Below are 24,217 nucleotides of genomic sequence, written 5' to 3'. Positions count from 1 at the left end.
CTCTTGGGCTAGTCTGAGGACTGAGGGTTGATAGCGGTGACGTGCCCCACAGGATGTGTGGTGCTCAGTGGACACTGACTATTATTATTGTCATTCCAGCTTTGAGTCATGAAATCCCAAAAGCTCAGATCTCAGACCAGAGAGCAGAGGATCTTAGCATGAGGAAGGTCTCTCAGGATTCTCTGGCAAAGAAGTTTCCTCTCTGGGGAGCCCCTGCTGCTTACCTCTAGAGATGGGGAGCTCCCTGCCTCCCAAGGGAGCTGTGATGACACAGATCTAGTTATCAGGAAACTTTCATACATACATACTCTTGTTCCCCAATGATTCCCCCATCTTCGTCCCTGCTCTGTCTTTGGGCCTAGAGAGATCTGTGGGCATTGACAGCCCACCACCCCAGGTCCGTCCTGGTCCAGGCTTTGAAAATGGGTGTGGGTGTGAAGGGATGGTCAGGTGCTGAGCATACTGGGAAGGACCCCAGGGCTTGGCCAGCAGGGGCAGGGGCTGCTGGACACCAGGACTGGTCGCCTTGTCATTGGGGAGGCTGATATGTGGGTAGGGGTGGCCAGGACTGAAAGTGAGATGAGAGGTTCACCCAGTGTAGGTTTTGGTTGGGTTGTGGCTTCCCTCAAAAGATCTCTCTGGGACTAGGATGCCACAAACAGACCTTGAAAAATTAAAATGGCGTCCATGGCCCTCGACCCAGCATTTGATCCTGACACTATTTTAAAACTCCTTTTGGGGAGGGGTGAGTCAGGGACCCGAGATCCTCCCCTAGGCCCTGGGTAAATTTTTTAAAAGATGCAAGCTCCAGGCAGTGTTCCCCAGAGTGGAGCCTGAATGAGCACATGCTTACCACCTGTGTGACCCTGGGCAAGTCCTTGCCCACTCCATGCCCCAGACCCTCATCTGTAAAATAAAGACAATACTAGCAGCTACTTTGTGGGGTTGCTATAAGGAATGAGTGAGTCATTACTGAGTACAAGTTTATTAGTATTAGAAGCCCGTGAACTTTATTAATACCAGTAAAAGTCTGTACTGGGGGACGCCTGGGTGGCTCAGTTGGTTAAGCAGCTGCCTTCGGCTCAGGTCATGATCCCAGCGTCCTGGGATCGAGTCCCACATCGGGCTCCTTGCTCGTCAGGGAGCCTGCTTCTCCCTCTGCCTCTGCCTGCCATTCTGTCTGCCTGTGCTCGCTCTCTCTCCCTCTCTCTCTCTGACAAATAAATAAATAAAATCTTTAAAAAAAAAAAAAGTTTAAAAAAAAAAAAAAGTCTGTACTGGTTGGGGACGGTATTCGTTGGCTAGGGCTGCTGAGAAAATGTACCACAAACCAGCGGGCTTCAAAAACAGAACCATGTTTGCTCACCGTCTGGGGAGCCAGAAGTCTGAGATGAAAGTGTGGCTTGAGCTGGTTCCTTCTGAGATGGAGGGAGAACCTGGTTCCGGTCTCTCCCAGCCTCTAATGGTTTGTTGGAAGTCCTCACTGTCCCTGGAGGTCCTTACTGTCCCTGGGATTGTGAATACTTCACCCGGATTTCTGCCTTCATAATCCCATGGGCTTCCCCCTGAATGTATGTCTTGGTGCCCAGATGTCCTCCTTTTTTTTTTTTTTTAAAGATTTTATTTATTTATTTGACAGAGAGAGATCACAAGTAGGCAGAGAAACAGGCAGAGAGAGAGAGAGGGAAGCAGACTCCCTGCCGAGCAGAGAGCCCGATGCGGGACTCGATCCCAGGACCCTGAGATCATGACCTGAGCCGAAGGCAGCGGCTTAACCCACTGAGCCACCCAGGCGCCCCGATGTCCTCCTTTTTAAAGGACACTAGTCCTACGGCGCTGGGGCTGGTCCTCCTAACCTACGACCTCACCTTAACTCATTACATCTGCAATGGCTCGTTTTCCAAATAAGGTCCCATTCTGAGGTCCTGAGGGGTTAGGAGAGCAACAGATGAATTTTGGGGAGGGAGATCCAATCAGCCCTAACAGAAACTGAAAATCAAGGCTGTGTTTACCCAGGAAGTGGTGAACATCACACATTTTACCCAATTAGAAAAGAAAAACTGAGATATCGGGAGGAGAGCGGGTCAGGAGAACAAGCGAGGCTTTCAGCACCGGGGACAGCGGCACACAGTCGAGTCTTTGCGTCCCTCTGGCTGAAAACATTCTCTGGACCCAGAGGCAGATGGCCTAGAAGGTGGCTCGGGGGTCCTGTCCTAGCCTCCCAGGACCAGAGCACTCCATGTTCTGTAAATGAGGCCTCGCGGGCAAGAATGGGCCCAAGGAGAAGGGTTTTGTCTCTATCTCACATCTCCCTGCAGTCCAATTTCTTGGCTCTGCCTGATTTCTTTCCAGCCCTAGACTAGTTGTCTTAGCACCTCTGCTTTCCCTGAAGACCTTGGGGGACTAAATTCAGAAAATAGAAACACTAAAAAAGAAAAAAAAAAGAGTAGACAGACTAGCCATAGATTGGGGGAAGATGTGTGCATCAGATAGAACCATAAAAGAATACAAAGTATTCTTGATTTACACAGCACATAAAGAATTCCTACAGTGCACCAAGGTGCCCGGCTTTGTTAATAACTATGGCAATGTATGTTAAGTCTCAATGAAATACAGTGATACGCCCACCATAATGACTAACGTTTAAAAGCGCTGGTGAAAATGAGCACTAATATTGTCAGACCTGTTGACTGGAGAATTCTTTGGTACAACCCACTTTGGAGAACTGTTCGAAGGAATCCTTTAGAGCTAAACATAGGCCTGACTTATAACCTGCAGTCCCGTTCCCGGGTATGCCTTTGTGCACCAAAGCACCCGTACAAGAGTGTCCCAAAGCAGCTTTGTTCATGATAGCCTCTAGCAGTGGACAGCCCAGATGCCCGCCCACAAGAGTACAGATGGCCAACTTGCAGTATATTCACAGGAGAAAATATTACACAGCTACAAAAAGGAATTAACCTCTGATACCCGCAACCACCTGTTGGGGAGTAGCAGAAGCCAGGCACAAAGTGTACATACGCTCTGATTCCCTTTACGTAAGTTCAAAAGCAGGAAGTCCTCAGCTCCACTGAGTAGTGACCCACACGGGGCAGGAGCCATAATGAAAAGCAATGGTGTGGTTATTACGAAAGCCAGTCTAGCAGTCACCTCTAGGGGATGCAGGGGTTTATCACGGGATGTGAGGCACTGGGGTTTCCGGTGGCTGCCATGTTCTATTCCTTGACCTGGGAGATGGTTACATGATTTTATAATTATTTGCTACATTGTACACTTAATGTGTTCTGCGATTTTTTGGGGTGGTGGTATGTTTTTAATATATCCCAATGATGATTTTTTATTGTGGTAAAACACACATAACACTAAATTCACCATCTTAACCATTTTTTAAAGATTTATTGATTTTTAGAGAGAGAGAGAGTGGGGTGGGGTGGGGTCGGGACTGAGGGAGAGAGAGAATCTCAAGCAGACTCCCCGCTGAGCCAGGAGCCCTGTATGGGGGGCGGCTCTATCTTGCGACCCTGAGATCATGACCTGAGCCAAGACAAGTCGGACATTTAACTGACTGAGCCACCCAGGCGCCTCCCGCCCTCCCCCCATCTGAACTATTTTTAAGTGCACACCTCAGTGGCATTAAACACACTCCCCCGTCCTGCAGCCACCCCCACCCTCTGTCTCCAGAACCTTTCATCTCCCCGGATGGACACTCTGTCCCCACGAATCATGGACTCCCCACCTCCTAACCCCAGCCCAGGTTCCACCATCTCCTCTGTGTCTGTGTGGACAGGACTCCTCTGGGGGACCTCCTGGGAGTGGGGTCCTGCGGGACGGGTCCTTCTGGGTCTGGCTCATTACACCGAGCACAACACCCTCAAGGTTCATCCACGTGGTGAGACGGGTTAGAATCCCCCCTTTTTACGGCAGAATAATATTCCAGTGTATGAATGGACCACATCTCGTCTGTCGGTGCATCCATCGGTGGACACTGCGTTGTTCCACGTCTGGCCGTTGTGAACAACGCCGCTGTGACTGTGTGCAGTATCTGTTCAAAATATCTCTTCGAGTCCCTGGTTTCAATCCTTTCGGGGACAGACCCGGAAGTGGAATTACTGGATCCTATGGTAATTCTATGTTTAACTTTTTTTGAGGAGCCGCCAAACTGTTTCCCACAGGGGCTGCACCATTTTACATTCTCACAACAAATGTTTTTTAAATGCTAGAAACCATCCTCCGCTCTGCCTGGTGCCCTCCTCCCCAGGGCTCCCAGGGAGCCTGTCAGGCCTGCGGCAGACCCCTCCCCAGCAACCAGCCGGCCTGTGGGAGCGCATCCCAGAAGGAAGGAAACAGCCTTAATTAGCTCCTGTCTGGAGCGAGAATGGGCACCACAAAGCTGTTCCCAGGGCTTCTGCTGCAGGGGGTCCGCAGGGGGTCTGCAGGGGGCGGAGGAGGCAGAGGGAGGGAGGTGGGGGGCGGGGTGGACACAGGGTCCAACAGCATGAGAATGGCCCACGATGGTCTCATTTCACACGCAGTGAAAATGAGGCCCCCAGAGGTTAGAGGCAAAGCCCAGGGCTGAAGCCTGCTCCCCTGCGTCCATCCAAGGGGACCTGACTCCCGCCTGCATCCCATGCACATCCCCCCCCCCCCCCCCCCCCACCGGCCTCCGGCAAACGTCTTTCCAACACCTTTGATCTCATCGGCCTGTCTCTGGAGACTTCTCTCTCCTTGCTTCTGTCTCTCTCAATGTCTCTCGTCTCTGCAGTCCTCACGCTTCGCAACCCACCCCCCAACTCACCCCACCCCCCCTCCCACCCCCCCCCCAAGACGTCGTCCAGTCAGTCACACCCTGGCTCTGGACCACTTCAAGTCTGACCCTCCCCTCCCTCTCCTGATTGGCTCTGCGCTTGGCCACTGTGCCACACTCCCGCTGGCTCCCCCCACCGCCCCTTGGCCCCCACCCTGCACTCGGACCATCCTCACTGATGGGGGCAACTAAGGCCCAGAGAAGAGAAGCGCCCTGTCTTCACAAAACAGGTCTTGGCAGAGCCACAGTGCCCCTCGTCTGCAGCTTTGGGGCGGCTGGTGCTCTCCCCACCCACTCCCCCCACCACACCTCACCCAGCCTTCCCAGTATCTCTTCATCTAGCCTCAGCCACGGATTTAATTAACAGCTGGGTCTCCTCTCTCCCCTTCCCTATCTCACCGGTTTGGGGGGGTGGGAGACTACACGTCTGCTGTCGGCCCCCCAAAAAAGTAGGCTGCTGTCTTTATTTTTAACTTGTAGTAAAAAGAACATAAAATCCACCATCCTAACCAATTTTTCCTTCTTTTCCAATTTTTTTTTATTGTGGTGAGATACACATAACATTAAATTTACCATCTTAACCATCTCTGCACAGCTCAGTGGCATTTTTTTTTCTAGATTTTTAAAAGATTTTATTTATTTATTTGCGACAGAGAGTGTGAGCAGGGGCTGGGGGTGGAGGGGAGAGGGAGAGGGGGAAGCAGGCTCCCCGCTGAGCAGAGAGCCCGATGCGGGGCTCCATCCCCGGACCCTGAGACCATGACCTGAGCTGAAGGCAGATGCTTAACCCACTGAGCCACCCAGGTGTCCCATAGCTCGGTGGCATGAAGCACACTCACACTGTCCTGCGACCACCGACACCTTCCCTCTCCAGAACTTACCATGTCCCCACACAGAGACCCTGTCCCCATGAAGCACGGACTCCCCACCCCTGCCCCAGCCCCGGCTCCCACCCCCTCCTGTTTGTCTGTGTGGACGGGACTCCTCTGCGGCCCTCCCAGGAGTGGGGACCTGCGGGACGGGTCCTTCTGGGTCTGGCTCCTCTCACTGGACCCAGTGTCCTCGGGGTCCTCTATGTTGTGGCAGGGGTCAGAGTCCCTCCCTCCCTGAGGCTGGACCATGTCCCGCGCGGGGATGGAAGGACAGGTTGTATTTATCATTCCTCCACTGAAGGACATTTGGGGTGTTTCCACCTTCTGGCCTTTGGGATCAATGTGACCATGAACACGGGTCTACACATCCCCTCTCGTAACACCCCCGTTTCTTTCCTTTCCAGGCTGTGCCTTTCTCACCTATTGTGCCAGGGACTCTGCCATCAAAGCTCAGACTGCCCTGCACGAACAGAAGACCTTACCCGGGGTGAGTCCGGGGTGCTGTCTGGGAGGGGGCTGCTGTCAGCCTGGGGAAGGCTGAGGCCCTTCCTGGGATCAGCGGCGGAGCCCACTTGCCTCTGGACTCAGAAAGAGGTACAAGGTGCAGACAGACAGAAACGATCATCAGAGAGAGCATTTACTGAGTGCCTACTGCATGCTATGCTCTGTACTCCCCACCAGAGTGGTTGTGTGTGGTTGTGTAGGTTGCACACGGCACAAGGGCACCTGGCCCTGCACGTTAGTGTCGTTGTGCTGAGATCTGAAGGATGAAGAGGCATTAGCAGGCAAATGGAATAGCCGTGCAAAGTCCCTGAGGCAGGACTGTGCCTGGAGTGTTGGAGGAGCAGCAAGGAGGCCTGTGTGGCTGGAGCAGAGGGAGCAAGAGGGAGCGAGAGAGGAGGGGAGTGTAGGGAGGGGACCGGGCAGGTCATACAGGGCTGGCCCAGGCTCTGTCCCTGCTGGCTGTCCTTGTCAGCCCTGCCTTCCTGGGGAGAGCAGAAGGTCCCCGTCCCCGGTGAAGGGAAGGTGGTCCTCCTGAGCCAACTGAGCCCAGGCAGTGCCTCGAGATCGAAATTGAAGGAACCACAATGAGATCCGTGGCACCCCATGACCTCTGGGATTCTCGGGGACTCTTCAGCATCAAAGGCTTTTGGGGGAAGCTCGGGTGGCGTCTGCAGCCACAAATGCTGAGGATACGTGCGCAACGTGGTTGGCTGGGTAATCGGGGTGCACCTGCCAGCAGCATGAGGTCATGGCAGGGGTTGTTGGCTTGACGCTGAAAGCACCGAAAATGGTCCTGGGGTTGGCCTCAGCCTCATAGTGAAGAATAAGGTGCCCCTCTCTGGGGGAGGGGAGCGTGGAGTGGAGACAAGAGCGGTAGAGTGCTGTGGCAGCCACATCCGTGGACTCCTTGCTCAGTCCCCAGCAATCCTTGCTATGTGTCCATGAGCCAGTGACTTAACCTCTCTGATCTTCGGCACTGGAAGAGTATAACAGGGGGGAGTGGAGAGAGGCAACTGTAGAGAAGGTGGTCAAGGAAGTCTTCACTGAGGAGGTGACATCTGAGAATTCACAGTTCTCCCTCCCATGGACGTGGTGCCAGCATCTCCTCACACCAAGCCGGAACTGGGGGCAGGTTAGCGGGGGGGGGGGTGTGGGGTGGAGGGGGACAGTGGAGTTCTGTGGATCTTCTTAGTTATCTCCTGCTGCCGAACAATTATCCCACATCCGGCATGAGTTATCTCAGGGCCCCGGGGCAGGAATTAGGGAGTGAGTTTGCCGCACCGTCCTGGCTCAGAGTCTCTCCTGACGTCGCCGTCGAGAGGTCAGCCGGGTCCCCCCAGGACCCAAGGAGGATGCTCAGCGGGCCTGGGTCTCCAGGTGCCAGGGCCCCGGGGGCGTCGGGCACTTAGAGGAACAAATCAGTGCTGCAGTGGGTGCTGTCCCAGGTTGGCGGCTGGCAAACAGTGGAGCGGGGATCTGACCACAGACCCTGCGTGGGCACCCAGTCCTTCTGCGTCCACTGGACCTGTGTGTGCGTGCGTGTGCGCGTGTGTATGTGTGTGTGTGTGATCAGATTCGGGCTAGAAGCTCTGACCCTTCTGTCTGGAACAATCCGTACCCTCACGGAGATCTGCTAACAGCTCTAACATGATTTTCCTGAAGGAGTCTTTGAGACCCAAAGCCAGACTCCTTTGCTGTGACCTGAGCCCCGGCTCCCTCCGTGTTGGGGACAAAGATGGGCTCTGGGCTCCATCAGCAGCTGGGATCAGGGGCCCCTCCAGGGGCTCAGACGCTGGGCTGAGTCCTCAGCACCCAGTGGTGCATCCAGCAGACACGTACAGAGCACCTGCTCTGTGGCCGGCGCGGAACCCAGCGAGAGGGCATCCGGTGATGGGAGCAACAGGGAACGGAGGAGCAGGGGGACGCTCAGAGGGATTTTCAGACTCTGGATGCGGGTTCCATTCAGACAGCGTGCTTGGGGACACCACTCTGCACAGGGAACGGGGCTCAGAGGGGCAGCAGGGAGATGTGGTTGCCCAGGAAGCGACTGGGGCAGGGATGGTAGAGGTAGAAGTCGGGGGTTTACGATGCCTTGGGAGCAAGGGTTTCTGGGCAGGAGTGAATGGGGGGCTGCGCACTAGGGGGCTTAGCATGACGGAGACTTATTCTCTCTCAATTGTGGGACCCGAGGTCTGAAATCAAGGTGTCAGCAGGGCCGTGCTCCCTCCAGAGTTCCTGGGGGGGACTCTGCTCCGCGTCTCTCCAGCTTCCAGGAGCGCCCGTAATCTTTGATGTTCTCCAGCTCGTAGAGGCATCAGCCTCTGTCATCACGTGGCCGCCCTCCGTGTCTACACGTATCCGCTCTTCCTCTGCCTTTCTCCTATAAGGACACCTGTCCCTGGGTTTAGGGCTCACCCGAAATCCAGGATGACCCCATCTCGAGATCCATGACTTGCTGACATCTGTAAAGACATCTGTTCCAAATGTAGTCCCATTCACAGGTTCTGGGGCGTTAGGACTTGGACATGTTTTGGGGGGCTCCCCATTCAAGCCACAGAATGAACAGTGGGTATGAGGCAGTTGGGGGGAACATCTTGGGGAGGGGGCCCAGGGGGAAGCAGGGGGCCTGGCCCACCGCCGAGGACCTGGTGGCGGGCAAACAAGGCACCTTCTCGCAGGACGGGGCGTTTGCACCATGTCTGGAGAGATGGGGAAGGCTGTGGCAGATGGAGGTGGGGGTAGCGTGGGGACCGCGTGTGCCGAGACTGGGAGGCAAGAACGTGCCAGGCACATTTTTGAGTGCAGGAACGCACGAGAGCCTCCATTGTCTCATGGAGGAGTTCACATCAGGTCACAAGGTGGTCCCAACCCCCGGGGGGCAATTCTGCCCCCACAGGACCCTGGGTGACATCTGGGGACATTTGCGATTGTCATGACTGGGAGAGATGACTGGCATCCAATGATCAGGAGAATAAGGAGCTGGTGAATGTTCTAGAGCGAATGCTAACGGACAAATAACTCAAGCCACAAACGGCATTCCCATTTTTCTAGGAGCAACAGCTAAAAATTAAAAAGAAACAGGTGAAATTAATTTTCATGCTAGATTTCCTCTTAACCCAACACTTCTCCAAGATATTATCAGTTCAGCAGGCAGTCGGCATAGTTAAGGAGAGCTCACGTCCCTTTGTCCCTCGGAGGTGGTCCCGCCCCTCGGTCCATCTCAATTTGGACAGTCAGTTGTGATCAGAAATGCTCGATCTGCCTTTGCTGTTTACGTTCTATAAAACGGAGAGTTGGAGAAGCAGGTTCACACACCTGCATGCTCTAAAATACTTAAGAGATTTTCCAAGAATGGAGTCAGAAATCAGTTTTTACATGTAAGTTTATATTTACATTAATTATAATTAAACCAAAAAAATTTTTAAAGATTTTATTTATTTATTTGACAGAGATCACAAGTAGGCAGAGAGGCAGATGGGAGGGTGGGGGAGCAGGCTCCCCGCTGAGCAGAGAGCCCGATGTGGGGCTCGATCCCAACACCCTGGGATCATGACCCGAGCCGAAGGCAGAGGCTCTAACCCAGAGCCACCCAGGCGCCCCTAAACAAAATTTAAAATTCTGTTCCTTGGTCACACAAGCCACATTTCAAGGGTTTGATGGCCACATGCGCTGGTGGCTACCATGTTGGACAGTATCCCACAAAAACGTTCGAGGCCAAGAGTTGGCAAACTTCTTCTGTAAAGGGTCAGAGAGGGACTATTTTTGGCCTCACGGGCTGTAGGCCCTCTGTGACATCACATAAAAGAAACCACAGACAATGCAGAAATGGATAGGTGTGGCTGTGTGTCAATAAAACTTTATTTACAAAAACAGACAGAGGCCCAGAATGGAGTTGGCAGATCCCCATTCTAGGCCATTGCTGTCCGATAGAATTTTCCAGAGTGATGGAATGTTCTGTCTCTGCAGTCCAATTTGGTGGCCGCTAGGTTGGTGTGGCTACTGAGCCTTTGAAATGTGGCAAGTGTGATTCGGGAAAAACTTTTTTAAAAAAGGATTTTATTTATTTATTTGAGAGAGAGACAGAGACAGAGACAGAAAGAGCATGAGCAGGGGAAGGGCAGAGGGACAAGCAGACTCCCCACTGAGCAGGGAGCCAGACATGGGGCTCAATCCCAGGACCTCAGGATCATGACCTGAGCTGAGGGCAAGCACTTAATGGACTGAGCACCCCCAGGTGTCCCCTCAGGAACAATTTCTAATGCTGTTTGATTTAAATGTAAACTTAAACCGCCACATGTGGCTCATGGCTACCACACTGGACACCTCAAATCTAGAATGTTCTAGATCAGGGGTCAGCTACTGTGTTAGACGGCAGATATCGAATGTTCTAGACTGGGGGGTCACCTACTGTATTGGTGAGTTCAGACCTAGAATGTCCTAAACTAGGAGTCAGCCACTGTCTTGGATAGCACAGATGTAGAATGTTCTAGACCAAGGATCCACTACCATCTTGGTGCAGACCTAGAATGTTCTAGACCCAGGAACATGATTCGGTGTCATCTTATTATGTCTAGATTGTGGGTCTCAGTTTGATACCAGCTCATGGTTGGAGAGGCGGAGGGGGAGGAATTATCAACAATACCCAGAAACCGTCCCTGCCACGTCCCCAAGCCTGTGCTGTCACCATCCTGACCTCTGTGGTAACTGACCCCTGATTTTCACGTTCTCTGCACTTACGACCACATCTCTGAAACCCTGGGCTGCTTTTCCCCACTTGCTCTTTCCCCACGGTGGACGGATCCATAGCACACAGAGTCTTTACCGTCTGCATTTTTCTTTCACTTAGCACGATGCTGAAGAGGGTCGGCATCCCCTGTCGTGCCACGCGCCCCAGCCGCGGGTGCCTTTTCATGGCTGGCTGGCATTTCACCACACGAAGCCGCAGTTGACTTGTCTGTCCTCCCGTTGGTGGACACCCGGGTCCTTTCACAGCTTTTGCCGTGACAGACAGAGACCCTCGTCTGCGCTTAGTGTCTGGTGGGCACGTGCCATGCTTCCTCCGGCGCAGCTGGGAGCTCCCACCCCGAGTACGCGTGCCTTCGGCTTCTGGAGCTGACGCCCCCCTGCCTAGTGAAGGGGTCGGACTCACGGGGGAGCCTCCTTCCCCCCCGACCCCGAGGGGACCCACAGATCTGCCATCTGCACACTCAGAGCCTTGTTCGCGGCTTGCGGCAAGAGTGCCGGGGGGGCCGCTGGGGGGGAGCCCCCCCGTGCATGTCAGCCGCATCCGAGCAGGGATGTCTGAGCGCACCCCCCCAGGCGTCTCCGCCAGAAGACGGAGCAGCAGCCGCATGAGGTGTGCCCCGTGTGGGAAGAGCCCCCCCCCAGGCAGCTCACATGCCCCCACACGCCCGCACAGGGACCCTGGGGAGTTAGGGGGCCACAGTGGGGTCATGCGAGAGACCAAGGCAGCCACCATCCTTCCTGTCCCCTGCCTCCCCTCAAAAACCCACGTGCGTGTGTGTGTGTTGGGGGGGGACAGGGTGGAATGGACACTTGCGTCTCTTTACTCTTTCTAAACCTGGAGGGGAGGGTGCGCTGGGTCATCGGCTGGCTCCGTGCCTGCCCTAGTGCAGGGGACAGGCAAGCCCCCTCCACAAATGCTGCTTCTGAAGCGAGTTCCAGCTCCCATGTCTGAGTGTGACAGCGGCGTCCGTGGGGGATGTGGTTTAATCAAATCTCGGCATTCTGGAATAGGATCCTAAATTGAATAACAGAATCCCAGAATAGAACCCAGAACGGACCGCAGGCCCCTGGAACCCACGCCGGGCAGAGGACTCAGATTGCAGCAGACGCTTCTTGTGGGGCTGTCAAACCCCAGGATGAGGTTCCTGGAGATGGCACAGGCCCGTGGGGACAGTGAGGCGGGGGGCAGGTGGCTGGTCCAGCCCTGTCTCTGAGAGGCTGTGCCGCTAGCGCAGGTACCGTCTCTTTCTTCGGGAGGGTCTTGAGGGGCAAAGGACATCCTGGATCTGGCGTCTGCCCTGCACCCCAGAAAGGGCTAAGTTTGTCTGGCTGGCTGGGGGTCCCCCCACAGACCCCTCCTGGAAACCCTTTCTATACGCACAGGGATTTCTAAAGTGGCCCCCTTGCAAGACCCCCTCCCACATCCCATGACCTGACTCTGGTGCCAAATGTCCAGGGCTCTGACCCTCCCGGGTCTCAGTTTCTTCGTCTGTGAAATGGGATTGCAGAAGGGCTTTGAGGCTCCTGTGAGGGAACAAGGCGCGCTGCTGAGCTCGCAGCGGGAGCTTGGCAGATCCATGCTGAACGAATGAAGGAATGAGTGAATGAAGGAACTGTCCCAGACACGTGGAGCCTGCAGGACTCGGGGCCAGTGGGGAGGAAGGCCGGGATGCCACCTCCAGGCCAGAAGGAGCCACAGCAGCGCCTAGGGCCGGACAGTGGCGTGGTCTGTTTGGCAGAGAGGCTGGGTGTTAGGCACTGGGGCTGCAGGGCGAAGGGGAGGCTGCAGTAGCGGCCCCGGCATCACCTTGCTTTCTCCTCCTCCCTTCCACCCGGAAATGACCTAGCGGGGGCCTCTGCTGGGCCCCCACGTCCTCTAAAGGCACAACTTTGTATCTTCTAAAGGACCATCTTCGAGACTCCAGCCTGACCGCCGGAGACACCTCCTGCCATCCCTCCCCCAGTGGCCTCGGTTTCCCCATCCGTAATAGACACAGTTCAGACATGAGGGACCCTGGTTTCTCGATGGTTTGTGGCTTGGTTGAAGTCACCCAGCAAAGGCTGGGGGGCAGAGCAAGGACTGGGTCTCATCTACCTAAAGCATGCCCATCCCAAAGACACAGACGCTCCCCCAGAGCCCCGGCCCACAGGCCCCTTGGCGGGAGGATTGGCTGGACCCAGAGGAAACCAGGAGATTGGGCCTCTGCTTTGATTTTCTCGGTTCCCTTTCTGATTTGCCCATCTGTAGAGTAAGAAGGCTTCCATCTCATGAAGTTGTTTAGAGATTAAATGAGTCGGTGGAGGTAGGTATTCCTCCAAGGTGAGAAACTGCTCCCCCCACCAAACTCTTACTCATACTTCAAAACCCCCTACAGACTTTCCATCTTCAGTGAAGTCCCAGGATAGCCTTTGGCTCTCCACTGCTCTATGCTCTAGGGTTTCCCAGGGGGTTGTCCCCACCTCTGCCTCAATCCTGACTGCTTAGGTCTGGGAGTGTCTGTATCTGCCTCTGTCTCCCCTCAAGCCAGATGAGAGGGTCCTCCTTGGGGCTGCAAAATTACTCAGCATGGGGCACACCAGGAATGTTCTTGAATAAATGAAAGGAGGGAGGGAGGGGGCAGGGAAGGGATGCAACCATGGGGAGCCAGAGAAGGTGGAGGAGGGAGGGAGGGCACTAGGCAGAGACCTCGGTGGGACAGATGGAGAGAGGGAGCCGGAAGGAGGTGGGCAGAGCCAGATGGGCGGGCAGGGTCGACAGGAGGGGTGGGTGTGGGGAGACCCAGCTTCCCCCCCCCCAACAAGACCCCCCCCCCCCCCCCCCCCCCGCCCCGCGCCGCGCCGTGCCGCACGCCTCCTCCCGGCCTCTGGCTGGCGGATCGACTGCGCCCGCCTGGGCGTCGGGCTCGGGCTCGGGGAGCGAGGCGCGGGGCCGGTGAGTGCGTGCGGCGTGTGCGCGCCTGTGCGCCCAGGGCCGGCCGGGCGGGCGGCGGCACGTGGAGGCCAGCCTGGCGCGCGTCTCCAGGCCGGTGGGTAAGGCGGGCCGCGGGGTGCGGATGGCCAGGCCTCCGAGCCTCGGCTTTGGAGCGGGAGACTGGGGAGGAGGGGACTGCCCGCCTGGCTTCTCGGGACCGCACCGGGACTCTTGGCCCGGGCCCGAGCTGACCCGGGAGGGGGAAGGGGTCTTCCAGGAGGAGGCGGAAGGTCCCAGGCTCGGCAGCGGGTGGGGGAGATGGGGCGCAGGTACCCAGGCCACGAGAAAGGGGCGGGGGTGGAGGGTGCGGTGATGGGGACAGGTTCCCTCCCCGTGGCCCCCTCCCTCGCTCCCTCCCTCAGCTCATCCATCTCCAGAAGATTATATTTAAATATCTCTTTTGTGCAAGGCAGGAGCTGGGCTCGCCCCTAAGAGGCGGTTTCCATGGCAACAACAATTGCCAGCTTCCGTGTGGTGAATCAGCGTTGCCATGGCAACCCCATCCTCATCTGCCCAAGGTGCTGGGAGGAGGGAGGAGGTGAGGGCCAGCGGAGGCGGGGTGGGAGGGGTGGGGGCGAGCAGGAGGCCGGAGCTCAGGTGCCCCCACTGCTCCCACCTCCCTTCACAACCTCAGTCTGCCCCCAGCCCAGAAACTGGTCCCATCTGGTTAAAATAATCCCTGCTCCTGCCTCCAGCTAGCTGGGTGTGGTACCCAGGTGGAGAGGGTGTGTGTGTGTGTGTGTGTGTGTGTGTGCGCGCGCGCGCGCGCGCACACACACACACACGTGGTGGGGGGAGGGAGACGTGGTTTGGTCTTTCCCAGGTGGTCTGGGTCCCTCTGAAGATGTGGCTGGGTGGCAGGAATTGGGGACGCTGGAAGGCCTCTCTGCTTCTGGGGCTCCCAAGGCTGAGTTCAAATTGAGGCAGCCCATGAGGAGCTGGGGAACAAACACTCAGAATGGGAGGGGCGCAGATGGGGTAGGGAAGCTGGAGAGGGGGAGGGGGCGGGGGCTCAGGGAAAGAGGGCGCAGAGTGAGGGAGGGGCCTCCGATGGCGTGGGGAGGCTCAGAACTGAGATAGGGTCTAAGACAAGGAGAAGGAGATTTGGGGGTTCAGAGTTGGAGAGGGGTCTCTACTCATAGGACTGGGTAGAAAGATCCTTAAATTTTAAGTCTAGGAAGGCTTAGCGCCTTGACTCGCCCACCGTGACCTTGGACAAAGAGTCTGGGCCTTGATGTTGACATCTGTAAAGCCCGGTCAAAACTGAGCCTCTCTCCGGAGCTTGCTGGGTGTCTGCACAGCGTCTAGAAAGCTGACATCCCTCAAGCACCTTTTCTGAATGGCCATGGGGATGGTCTGACCTGGGAGGGGGTCTGGGGCGGGCACTCGTTCCAACCCCAGGTCGGGCACAGACGTCCCAGCCATCCTTCCATGCTGGCGTGTGCCGGCCACTTCTTTCTGGTCAATTCAATTTGGCAAGCCTCTCAGATTCTCCCTGCCTGGTGTGGGGAGAACTGCCTGCTCTGAGAAAGCAAGATGTAGACACTTCCTGCCCTGAGGCAGAGGGAGGAAGGAACCCAGCGGGGTGGAAAGATGGCCTGCTTGGGGACATTTGAGCTGGGTTTTGAAGGATGAATAGGAGTTCACCAGGAGCCACGAGCCTTGGAGAGAGATTCTGTTCTCAAACCAGTGGAGAAGCAATGTCACCCATTTCCCACATCCCTTGAGTTTTTCTCAAATACCCACGTTAGCTCACCCCTATGGCTGGGTCAGTTTGCGGGTGGGGATTAGAGGAGGATTTCTTCCATTAAACATCATTTTCAGTGCTGGGGGGGCAGGAGGTTGGAGAACAGAAGTGTCCAGAACAAGGAGTCCAGATTGAAAGCTGGTCCACTCAGGTATGACAGTCCTCACACCCAAGGCTCAGAGAGCTGACTGAAAGTACCTGCCCTCGTATCAGTTACTGCTGGGTGACAAACACCTCAACCATTTTATTTGTTGATTCTGTAGGTTAGTAGCTCAGCCTGGGCTCAGCTGGGTGGTTCTTCTGCTGGTTTCTCCTGGGGTCATTCATGCAGTGGTGGACAGGATTTGCCGGGATAAGCTGGGACAGGCCAGCCTCACTCCCATGTGCTGTTGGCAGTGGGGCCTCTCAGGGCATGAGGTCTGTCTTCCTGTTCTGCTTGGGCTTGTCACCTGGGCTTGTCCCAATGTCAGGTTTCCAAAAGAGGAAGCTGCAAAGTTTCTCAAGGCCAGAGCCTGGAACTCCCACCACTTCCCTTCCATGACCTTCCACTGGTCAGAGCAAGTCACAAAGCCAAGTCCAGATACAGAAAGTTGGGGAAACAGGCTCCAGTTTTTGATGAGAAAAACTGCAAAGTCACATAATATGCAGAGACTAGAGGTGTTGGGCATCTTTGCAAAGAGCCTACTACTGGGAAGGCGAGGAGGCTTCCTACAGCAAGAAATATTGTGAACGGGTTTTGAAGGTAAAGTAAGAGTTTTCCAGACAGCAATGAGCAAAGCCCCGTCGGTGGGACCATGTGTCACTTGTTTGACTGGTTTGTTGCTGGAAGTTGGTGGGATGCTGTGCCTCGGGGAGGTGGGCAGGGTGCCTGGCCGAGCTCAGGTGAAGCCCTCACCCCTGATGTCCCCACTGTCAGCCTCGATCTCCTCCTCGCCTCTCTCTCCACAGATGGCGCGGCCAATCCAGGTGAAGCCGGCGGACAGCGAAAGCCGCGGAGGTAGTTGTCATCTCTCCGTGGCCTCCAGGCTGGGGGGTGGCAGAAGAGTGGGGGAAGTGGGGGGGATCCCTGATCAGAAGGCTGTAGCTGTCCCCTCTATTCTCACATATCTCATGGTGGTGGGAGAGGCAGAGTCTCCTGGCTAGGGGTAGGTGCAGGAGAGCAGGGGGTGTGTGTCCCCTCTTCCAAACCACAGTGCCACAGGCCTAGGAGTGAAGGAGTTGGGGGGCAGCTGGCTAGGTCCAGTTGCTTGTCCCTAGATCTTAAAATGCCCCACTGCCCATGGGGTGCAATACTGGGGGGTCTTCTGAGGCAGAGGGGCTGGGATCCCTGAAGGGACCCCTCAGGGGGATTACTGCGTGTGTGTGCACATGCGGGTTTGTGTATATGTGAGCATGAGTACCTTGGCACGCCTGTATGCAGATGTGTGTGAGCAGGGCGCATGTGCACGTGTGTTTCTGTGGCTTATGTGGTGGGGCTTCCTGCTGGCCTGTGTGCACGTGTGCATGCCTGGCCTGGGTGTGGGCGTGTGTGTAGGATTGAGTGCCTGACTGTTCCGGGCTGGGCGTGTGGGTATGTGGGCTGGAGGCCTGGCGTCTGCGTAGGTCTGGCCTGTGTTGGGGATGTGACCATAGGAGAATGCTTGGCTGTCCCCAGTGGCACCCAAGTCTAGCCGTTCTTGGAGATTTTCCTACCCCCTCCCCACTTCAAGTGGATTGGGGGCTGAGGGGGAGCAGCCAGCCTTCGGGGTGGTGTGTGGGGCAGGGCTGTTAGGACTCCTGTGTATGTGTAGGAGCCTGGTACAGCCCATCTGGGCTGGGACCTGTTTTCACAGTCTCCAAGCAGGCTGCTCGTGTAGGTCAGGGATTGGGACGGGGTGGGGGTGGGGTGGGAGGTCTGCATGTCTCCATCTCTTCTCTTCTCTCTCTCACTCTTAATAATTCCTCTTCTTCTTCTTCTTCTCCTCCTCCTCCTTCTGTCTGTCTTTCTGTCTCTCTCTGTCTCAACTTCTCTTTCTCCCTCTCCATACCTCTTTCTCTCCCATCTTTTCTCTTTCTGTCTCTCTGGTTCTCTCTCTACTCTTTATGTGTCTCTCTTTGTCTCTTACTGTCTCTCTCTCTCTGACTGTCGCTGTCTCTGTGTTTCTCCCTGTCTCTCTCTCTCATCTGTCTCTTTCCCTGACTCTCAGTCTCTCTGGTCTGTGCCTCTCTCTTCCATCCCCATGAGTGACAGCTGCCAGAGAACAGGTTTCCATAGTAACCCAGCTCACCATCCCTGGGAGATGAAGCTGCCATGTTCCTGATTACAGGGGAGCAGCCCAGTTACCAGAGGGAGCAGGACTCTCGGGCCTCATGCGGGAGAGGCTGGCCAGCCAGGCCTCCAGCCAGACCCCCACCCCCACCCCAGCAGATGGGGGCTGCAGGCTTCCCGCACCTGGTCCTGTGCGCACAGGTGCCTTTACTCATTCAACAGACATTGACTGCCTGGCCCCTGCTGAGGGTAAAGGGGCCATCAGCGCTCACCCCCACTGGGAAATCTAGAGGCAGACAGACAGACAGACAGGGACCCAGGCCAGGCAAGGCAGTTCTTACACTAGTACTGCATGGGCTCTCCGCGAGCAAGGAGAGAGACATCTCCGCCCGGAGGGTGGGAGCAGGGAAGCGGTCGGAGGCCCTGAAGGGTTGAAGGGAGGGCGTCCAGGAGGGGCCGCCGCGTGAGCCAAGGCTTGGAGATGAGCCGAGCATGGCACGTGGGAGGATGGAGAGGCCCAGAGCAGGGAAGCGCGCGGCTGTGTCCTCCCACACGCAGGCAGAGCAGGGGCCAGCCGTGCTCCCCCCACGCCCTGCTGCCTCCATTCTGCTGGAGGGACCGAGAAATTCCCGGAGGCCAGGACGCGGCTGAGGGGGTGTCTCCGCCCACAGGAGACCGGAAGCTGTTCGTGGGGATGCTGAACAAGCAGCAGTCGGAGGAGGACGTGCTGCGGCTGTTCCAGCCCTTTGGGGTCATCGACGAGTGCACCGTGCTGCGCGGGCCTGACGGCAGCAGCAAAGGTGACCGGCCGGGGGCGGGGCTGGGCGCGCGGGGGGGAGGGTTTTGGCTCCTGGGGGCGGGGCCTGGCACGGGGCGGGGCGGGGTTGGTTCCCGGGCCGAGGCCGGGCGCTTGAGAAGGCGGGATTGCCTCCTGGGGTGGGGCCAGACCCTTGAGAAGGGGGGGTTGCCTTCCGGGGCGGGGCGGGGCAGGGGGGAGGGGGGGGGGGGTTCGGCTTCTGAGGGCGGGGCCAGGCCCTCGAGAAGGTGGGGTTGGCTTCTGGGGCGGCCTGGGGATGTGGGAGGGCGGGTTTGGCTCTTGAGAAAACCAGGTGGGCTTCTGGGGTGGGGCGGGGCTCGTGGGCGGGCGGGGTTGGCTCCTGGGGGAGGGGCCTGGCACGTGTGTGGGCGGGGCTGGCTCCTGGGGGTGGGGCCAGACACCTTAGAAGGTGAGGCTGGCTTCTGGGGCGGGGCAGGGCACGTGGGAGGGTGGGTTTGGCTCCTGGGCGTGAGGCCGAGCACTTTAGAAAGTGGGTTTGGGGGGCACGTGGGTGGCTCAGTTGGTTGGCGGCCTGCCTTGGCTCAGGTCATGATCCCGGAGTCCTGGGATCTAGTCCCGCATCGGGCTTCCAGCTCCATGGGGAGTCTGCTTCTCCCTCTGACCTCCCCTCTCATGGTCTTTCTCACTCTGTCTCTCTCTCTCAAATAAATAAATAAAATATATTTTTTTTAAAAAGCAAGCTAGCAAGCAAGCGGGTTTGGCTCCTGGGGACCCGGCAGGGCCCTTGGGAGGTGGGGTTTGCTTCTGGGGCGGGGCAGGAATGGGGGCGGGGCCAGGCGCTTGAGAAGGCGGGACTAGCTTCTGGGGAGGGGCGAGGCATGTGGGGGGCGGGGTTTGGCTTCTGGGGGCGGGCCGGGGCACTTGAGAAGGCGGGGTTGGCTCCTGGAGGCGTGGGCTGTGTGGGCGGAGACGGTCCTTTCCCGCCTGGTCCTACCCGCGCGCCGCCTGTGCCCACCTAACCGTGGGACAGTTTCCTGTGGACCGTCTGCGTGATCCTGGCTGAGCATCTGGGAAAGACTTTCATGGTCCGCAGAGACCTGTTTCCCTGTCTGCCCACGTGACTGTGCCTGCGAAGGGCATCACTCCACCTGCGTCTTTAGTCTCTGACTTTTTCTGCCTTAGTGTCTAAATGACTATTTCTGCCTAGCTCTTCGTGTGTCTGCAGGTCTTTGTCTGTCTACCTGTTCTACCTTTTGGGGTTCACCTGTCAGGCACCAACTGTTGCCCTGCCTGTCTCTGGCCCTGGAAACTTTTTATCTTCTAGGACAGAATGTATCCCGTGGTCCCTAGTTGCTTGTCTCTCTCTCTCTAATTATTTTTATTTCTAAATGTTTTTTAAAGTTTATTTAATCATCTCTACACCAAATGTGGGGCTCAAACTCATGACTCCAAGATCAAGAGTAGCATACTCTACTGACTGAGCCAGCCAGGAACCTCTCTTTTCTTTTTTAATTGATATTTACATACTGTAAAACCCACCTTTTGAAAATGTACAGTTAAGTGCTTTCCAGTATGTTCAAGAAATTGTGCAACCATTGCCACTCTCTAATTCTAGAACATTCCATTGTCCTACCCCACCCCCAGTCTGCCTGGCTCTTCCACAATATGCCCATCTGGAACTACATCTAGTAGTCTCTCTATGACTCTGTGTCCGAATTTGCTTGTGTCTCGTGGTCCCTGGCTGGCTTGGCTGCCTGATTTCTGATTTCTTCCTGTGTGGCCAGCTGGCTGGGTCTGACCTGTCTGGTATGTATGTATGTATGTATATATGTATGTATTTATTTATTTATTTTCTGTCCCCATCTTTCCAACTCTGGTCACATGGGCCTATGTGTCTAGGTCTGAATGTATCTGTGCCTGAGTGTGCCCACAGGACTGTATGTCAGTGCCTCTGAACGTTTGTCACCTTCTCTCTGCATATCTGATTACAACTCGATCTCACGGTGTCAGCGGCTGGTGGCTGGTGGGTGTTTCCTAAGCGCGTGCCCTTCACTTGTTCCAGTGGGCAGGACCTGCCCCTCCCGCGGACTGCACACTGCCTCACGGTGCCTGTCTGACCATGCGAGCCACCAACACCTGTGTAGCTGGTGGCTTTCTGAGCGAATGAGAGGCCACCGGGCTGACATCATACTCTGTGTGCTCTTCTTATTGCCTGATCCTTTATTGTCCAGCTGTCTGTCTGAACACATGACTGGCTGGCTGTCTTTCTGACCGTCTGACCCGCTGCCCGGGGCTCCCAGTCCCCTAACCTGTGGCCCCTCCCCACCCAGAAAGACCCTATTACCCCTCACGCGTTCTCCTTCTCTTGGGGCAGGCTGTGCCTTTGTGAAGTTCTCCTCCCACACCGAGGCCCAGGCAGCCATCCATGCCCTGCACGGCAGCCAGACCATGCCGGTGAGTAGGGACCGCCCTGGGCCACGGAGCTGGGCGTGCGGAAGGGGGGAGGGGACAGGGACAAAACCTCTCCCTACCATTCCCGCCATCCCGTAGCCACTTGCTGTTCATCAGTAAGGCACAGGCGGAGAGAGAGGCGGAGTCCCTGATGGTGGTGTGGGCACAGGTATGCAGGTGAGTGTGCGATTGTGCATGTGTGGAGCGTACGCGTGTGTGAGCATGCAAGTACGTGTGGGAGTGTGCTGGAGGTACTGCCAGTGTGTGGCTGCGTGTGTGTGTGTAAGAGAGGATATGTGAGTGTGTGTGGTTGTTAGTAGGTGACTTAACGTGCAAATGAGGTGTATGTATGTGAGAATATGGATACGTGTATGCTGCTGCACGTGTAAGTGTGTCGAACGGGTGAGTTTGAGTGGCTTGTGCAGCGTGCATGTAGGTGTGCGCACATGTGTGTTTATGCACGTGTGTACTGAGTGCACGTGAGTGTGTGGGTCCGCCTGGCTGATGTGGGGGCAACGAGCGCAGCACGCTTCTGTGGGCATCTATGAGGGCACGTATGTGAGTGTGTGTGGATGGGCGAGGGTGTGTGTGAATATGCGTGTATGTGATTGCATGTGTACACGTGTGATATGGGCCTCTGAACGTACCGTGTGAATGCATGTGTGCAACTCTGTGTGACGTGCATGGTGCGTGCAAATGTGTGCACACATATCTGACTATTCGTGTCTGAGTGAGTTTGTGTGTGTGTGTGTGCATGTGTGTATGAGTGTACAAGAGGGTGTCCTGGAGGGGCGGGACCTGAGGGGTGGTGTGGCTTTGTGAAGGCCCGCAGGGGAACGTGGGGCGGGGGCCGTGACAAGGATGGGGGTGGGGCGCACAGAGGAGCAGGGGAGAGGGCGGGAGGGGCTGCAGCCCTCGATCGAGGAGCACGGGGTTCTCGGGGTCATGAGGAGCCATGGAAGGTTTTGACAGCACAGGGAAGGGGCCAGGTCGGTTGGAAATGTCCCCTGGGCCAGAGCGGGGATGGGTAGGGGGCAGGCCTGCGGCGGGGAGAGGCGGGGAGAGGCGGAGGACAGGCTCAGCACTGGGAGCAGCCCCGCCCCCCGGGGGAAGGGCCAGGAGCCACAGTCGCGGTACAGAAAAGGTGGAATCTGCCACAAGGGGCACAGGCCCTAGAGAACCATCTCCCCTCTCAGCTGCTCTCAAATGGGTGTGAGGAGCAGGGCAGCGTCAGAGCCTCCAGGCCTCACACGCTGGGCACTCGGGCCTCAGTCGTAGACCCTGGAGGCAGGATTCGGGCTCACCAGGAAGTCAGGCTTTCTCCCACGCTCGCAGCTGACCAGTGATGGGGCGCATCGGGGAGCAAGCTCTCCAGCAAAGGGAGCATGTCCCCTCTCTGGTTGGGGTCTCACCTGTCCTCAGGTGTGAGTGACAGCTCTAGGGTCCTCCACCCGGGTCCCACCAGTTGGACTCTCCATTTTTGAGAGCATGGCTGATAGTCAGGGTCCTCTACTGGGCCCTAGACAGGGCCCCCTGGGCAGGGAGGCCCCACCTGTGCCCACAGGCAGCTGTACACAGTCAAGTGCGAGACCCAGGATGCTGATCTCCAAGCTGTTCTCGCTGTGACGTCCACGTCCTGCAGCTCGGGGCCCACGGTCAGGACTGGCCGCTGTGCTCCCCCAAGGGCCAGAGCTGGCATGGTTCCACGAACCCCAAAGTCCTGGCTACCTCCCTCCTTCTTTCCCTCCTTGCTTGCTGCTGCCCCTGCAGGGTGCCTCCTCCAGCCTGGTTGTCAAGTTCGCCGACACGGACAAGGAGCGGACCCTGCGGCGAATGCAGCAGATGGTGGGGCAGCTGGGCATCCTGACACCATCCCTCACCCTGCCCTTCAGCCCCTACAGTGCCTACGCCCAGGCTGTGAGTGACCCCAGCGGCTGCACTTCTGTCTCCAGCGGGGCTCCCCACACCACTCGGGGGGGGGGGTCCGGCTCAGTCTCTCTCTCTCTCTCCATGCATGCTCTGTTGGGGGTTCTGCCTCTCTGCTCATCTTTCTGTCTCTTCTACTCTCTGACTCACGGTCCTATCCTGGTCATGGTTGAGTCCCCAGATCCAGGCTGATTCCTGAGCCCCCCCCCACCCCAGCTGAGCCCCCAGCCATGAACTGAGGCCCGAGCTGAACCCCAACTCTGGACTGACACGACTCCATGCTTAGGCCCTAAATCTAGGCGGGGCCTTCAAGCCAAAAGGAGCCTCTAAATCGAGGCTGACTTCACACTGAGACCCAGCCCTGGCTGAGCTCAGTGTTGGCTGATCCCCAATCCCAGACCGAGTCCAAATTCCTGACTCAGCCCTGATCCTAGACAGAGCCTTGATCCCACACTGAGCCCCAATTCCAAGCTAAGCCCTGACCCCAGCCTGAGCCAAGAGAGCCAGGCTGACCCCCTCCCCTACTCAAGTCACTTGAGGACCAGGCCTCCTCCCATGAGTCATGACCTTAGGGCAGGTGCCACCCCCATTGTGCACACTGACTCCCTTTCCACCCCCAGCTCATGCAGCAGCAGACAACGGTCCTGTCCACGTCGGGCAGCTACCTGAGCCCTGGCGTGGCCTTCTCACCCTGCCATATCCAGCAGATTGGCGCCGTCAGCCTTAACGGGCTGCCTGCCACGCCCATCGCCCCTGCCTCTGGTGAGAGTCCGCCAGGGGCCTAAGGATGGGTGGGCAGGGCAGGGCCAGGGCCAGGGCCAGGCTCAGGCTCCCCATGGTGCTCCTCCGTTCTGCAGGACTGCACTCACCCCCGCTGCTTGGCACCACTGCCGTGCCCGGGCTCGTGGCTCCCATCACCAATGGCTTCGCAGGGGTTGTGCCCTTCCCTGGGGGGCACCCTGCCCTAGAGACCGTGTATGCCAATGGCCTTGTGCCCTACCCAGGTAACTGGAATGGTCCCCTGGGACCCATGGGGGGGGGGGGGGGGTGGGAGGGTGTCTCTGGGACAAGCAGGCGTTCCCATACCATGGTCCCTGGGAACCAGAGGGAGTGTCAGCTCAACAGACATGAGCTGTGGGCACAGAGAAAGAGACTATAGCAGGGTGGTTAAAA

General features: G+C 56.9%; 1 protein-coding gene across 1 annotated transcript in view; it reads left to right on the top strand.

The window, feature by feature from the left end:
- LOC111161698 (CUGBP Elav-like family member 5) overlaps positions 1-24,217 on the top strand; it is a 47,122-nt gene that overhangs the window by 14,083 nt on the left and 8,822 nt on the right. The window contains exons 2-8 of the mRNA XM_022525528.1: positions 6,078-6,160; positions 16,590-16,641; positions 18,561-18,689; positions 21,042-21,121; positions 22,889-23,035; positions 23,665-23,806; positions 23,902-24,048. Of these exons, the coding sequence (XP_022381236.1) occupies positions 6,078-6,160; positions 16,590-16,641; positions 18,561-18,689; positions 21,042-21,121; positions 22,889-23,035; positions 23,665-23,806; positions 23,902-24,048 (780 nt within the window). The remainder of the gene's footprint in view (positions 1-6,077; positions 6,161-16,589; positions 16,642-18,560; positions 18,690-21,041; positions 21,122-22,888; positions 23,036-23,664; positions 23,807-23,901; positions 24,049-24,217) is intronic.

Source organism: Enhydra lutris, unplaced genomic scaffold, assembly GCF_002288905.1.
Source record: "Enhydra lutris kenyoni isolate GAN:26980312 unplaced genomic scaffold, ASM228890v2 scaffoldscaffold86, whole genome shotgun sequence".
NCBI lineage: Eukaryota > Metazoa > Chordata > Mammalia > Carnivora > Mustelidae > Enhydra > Enhydra lutris.
This window is presented reverse-complemented; position numbering and strand designations above follow the sequence as displayed.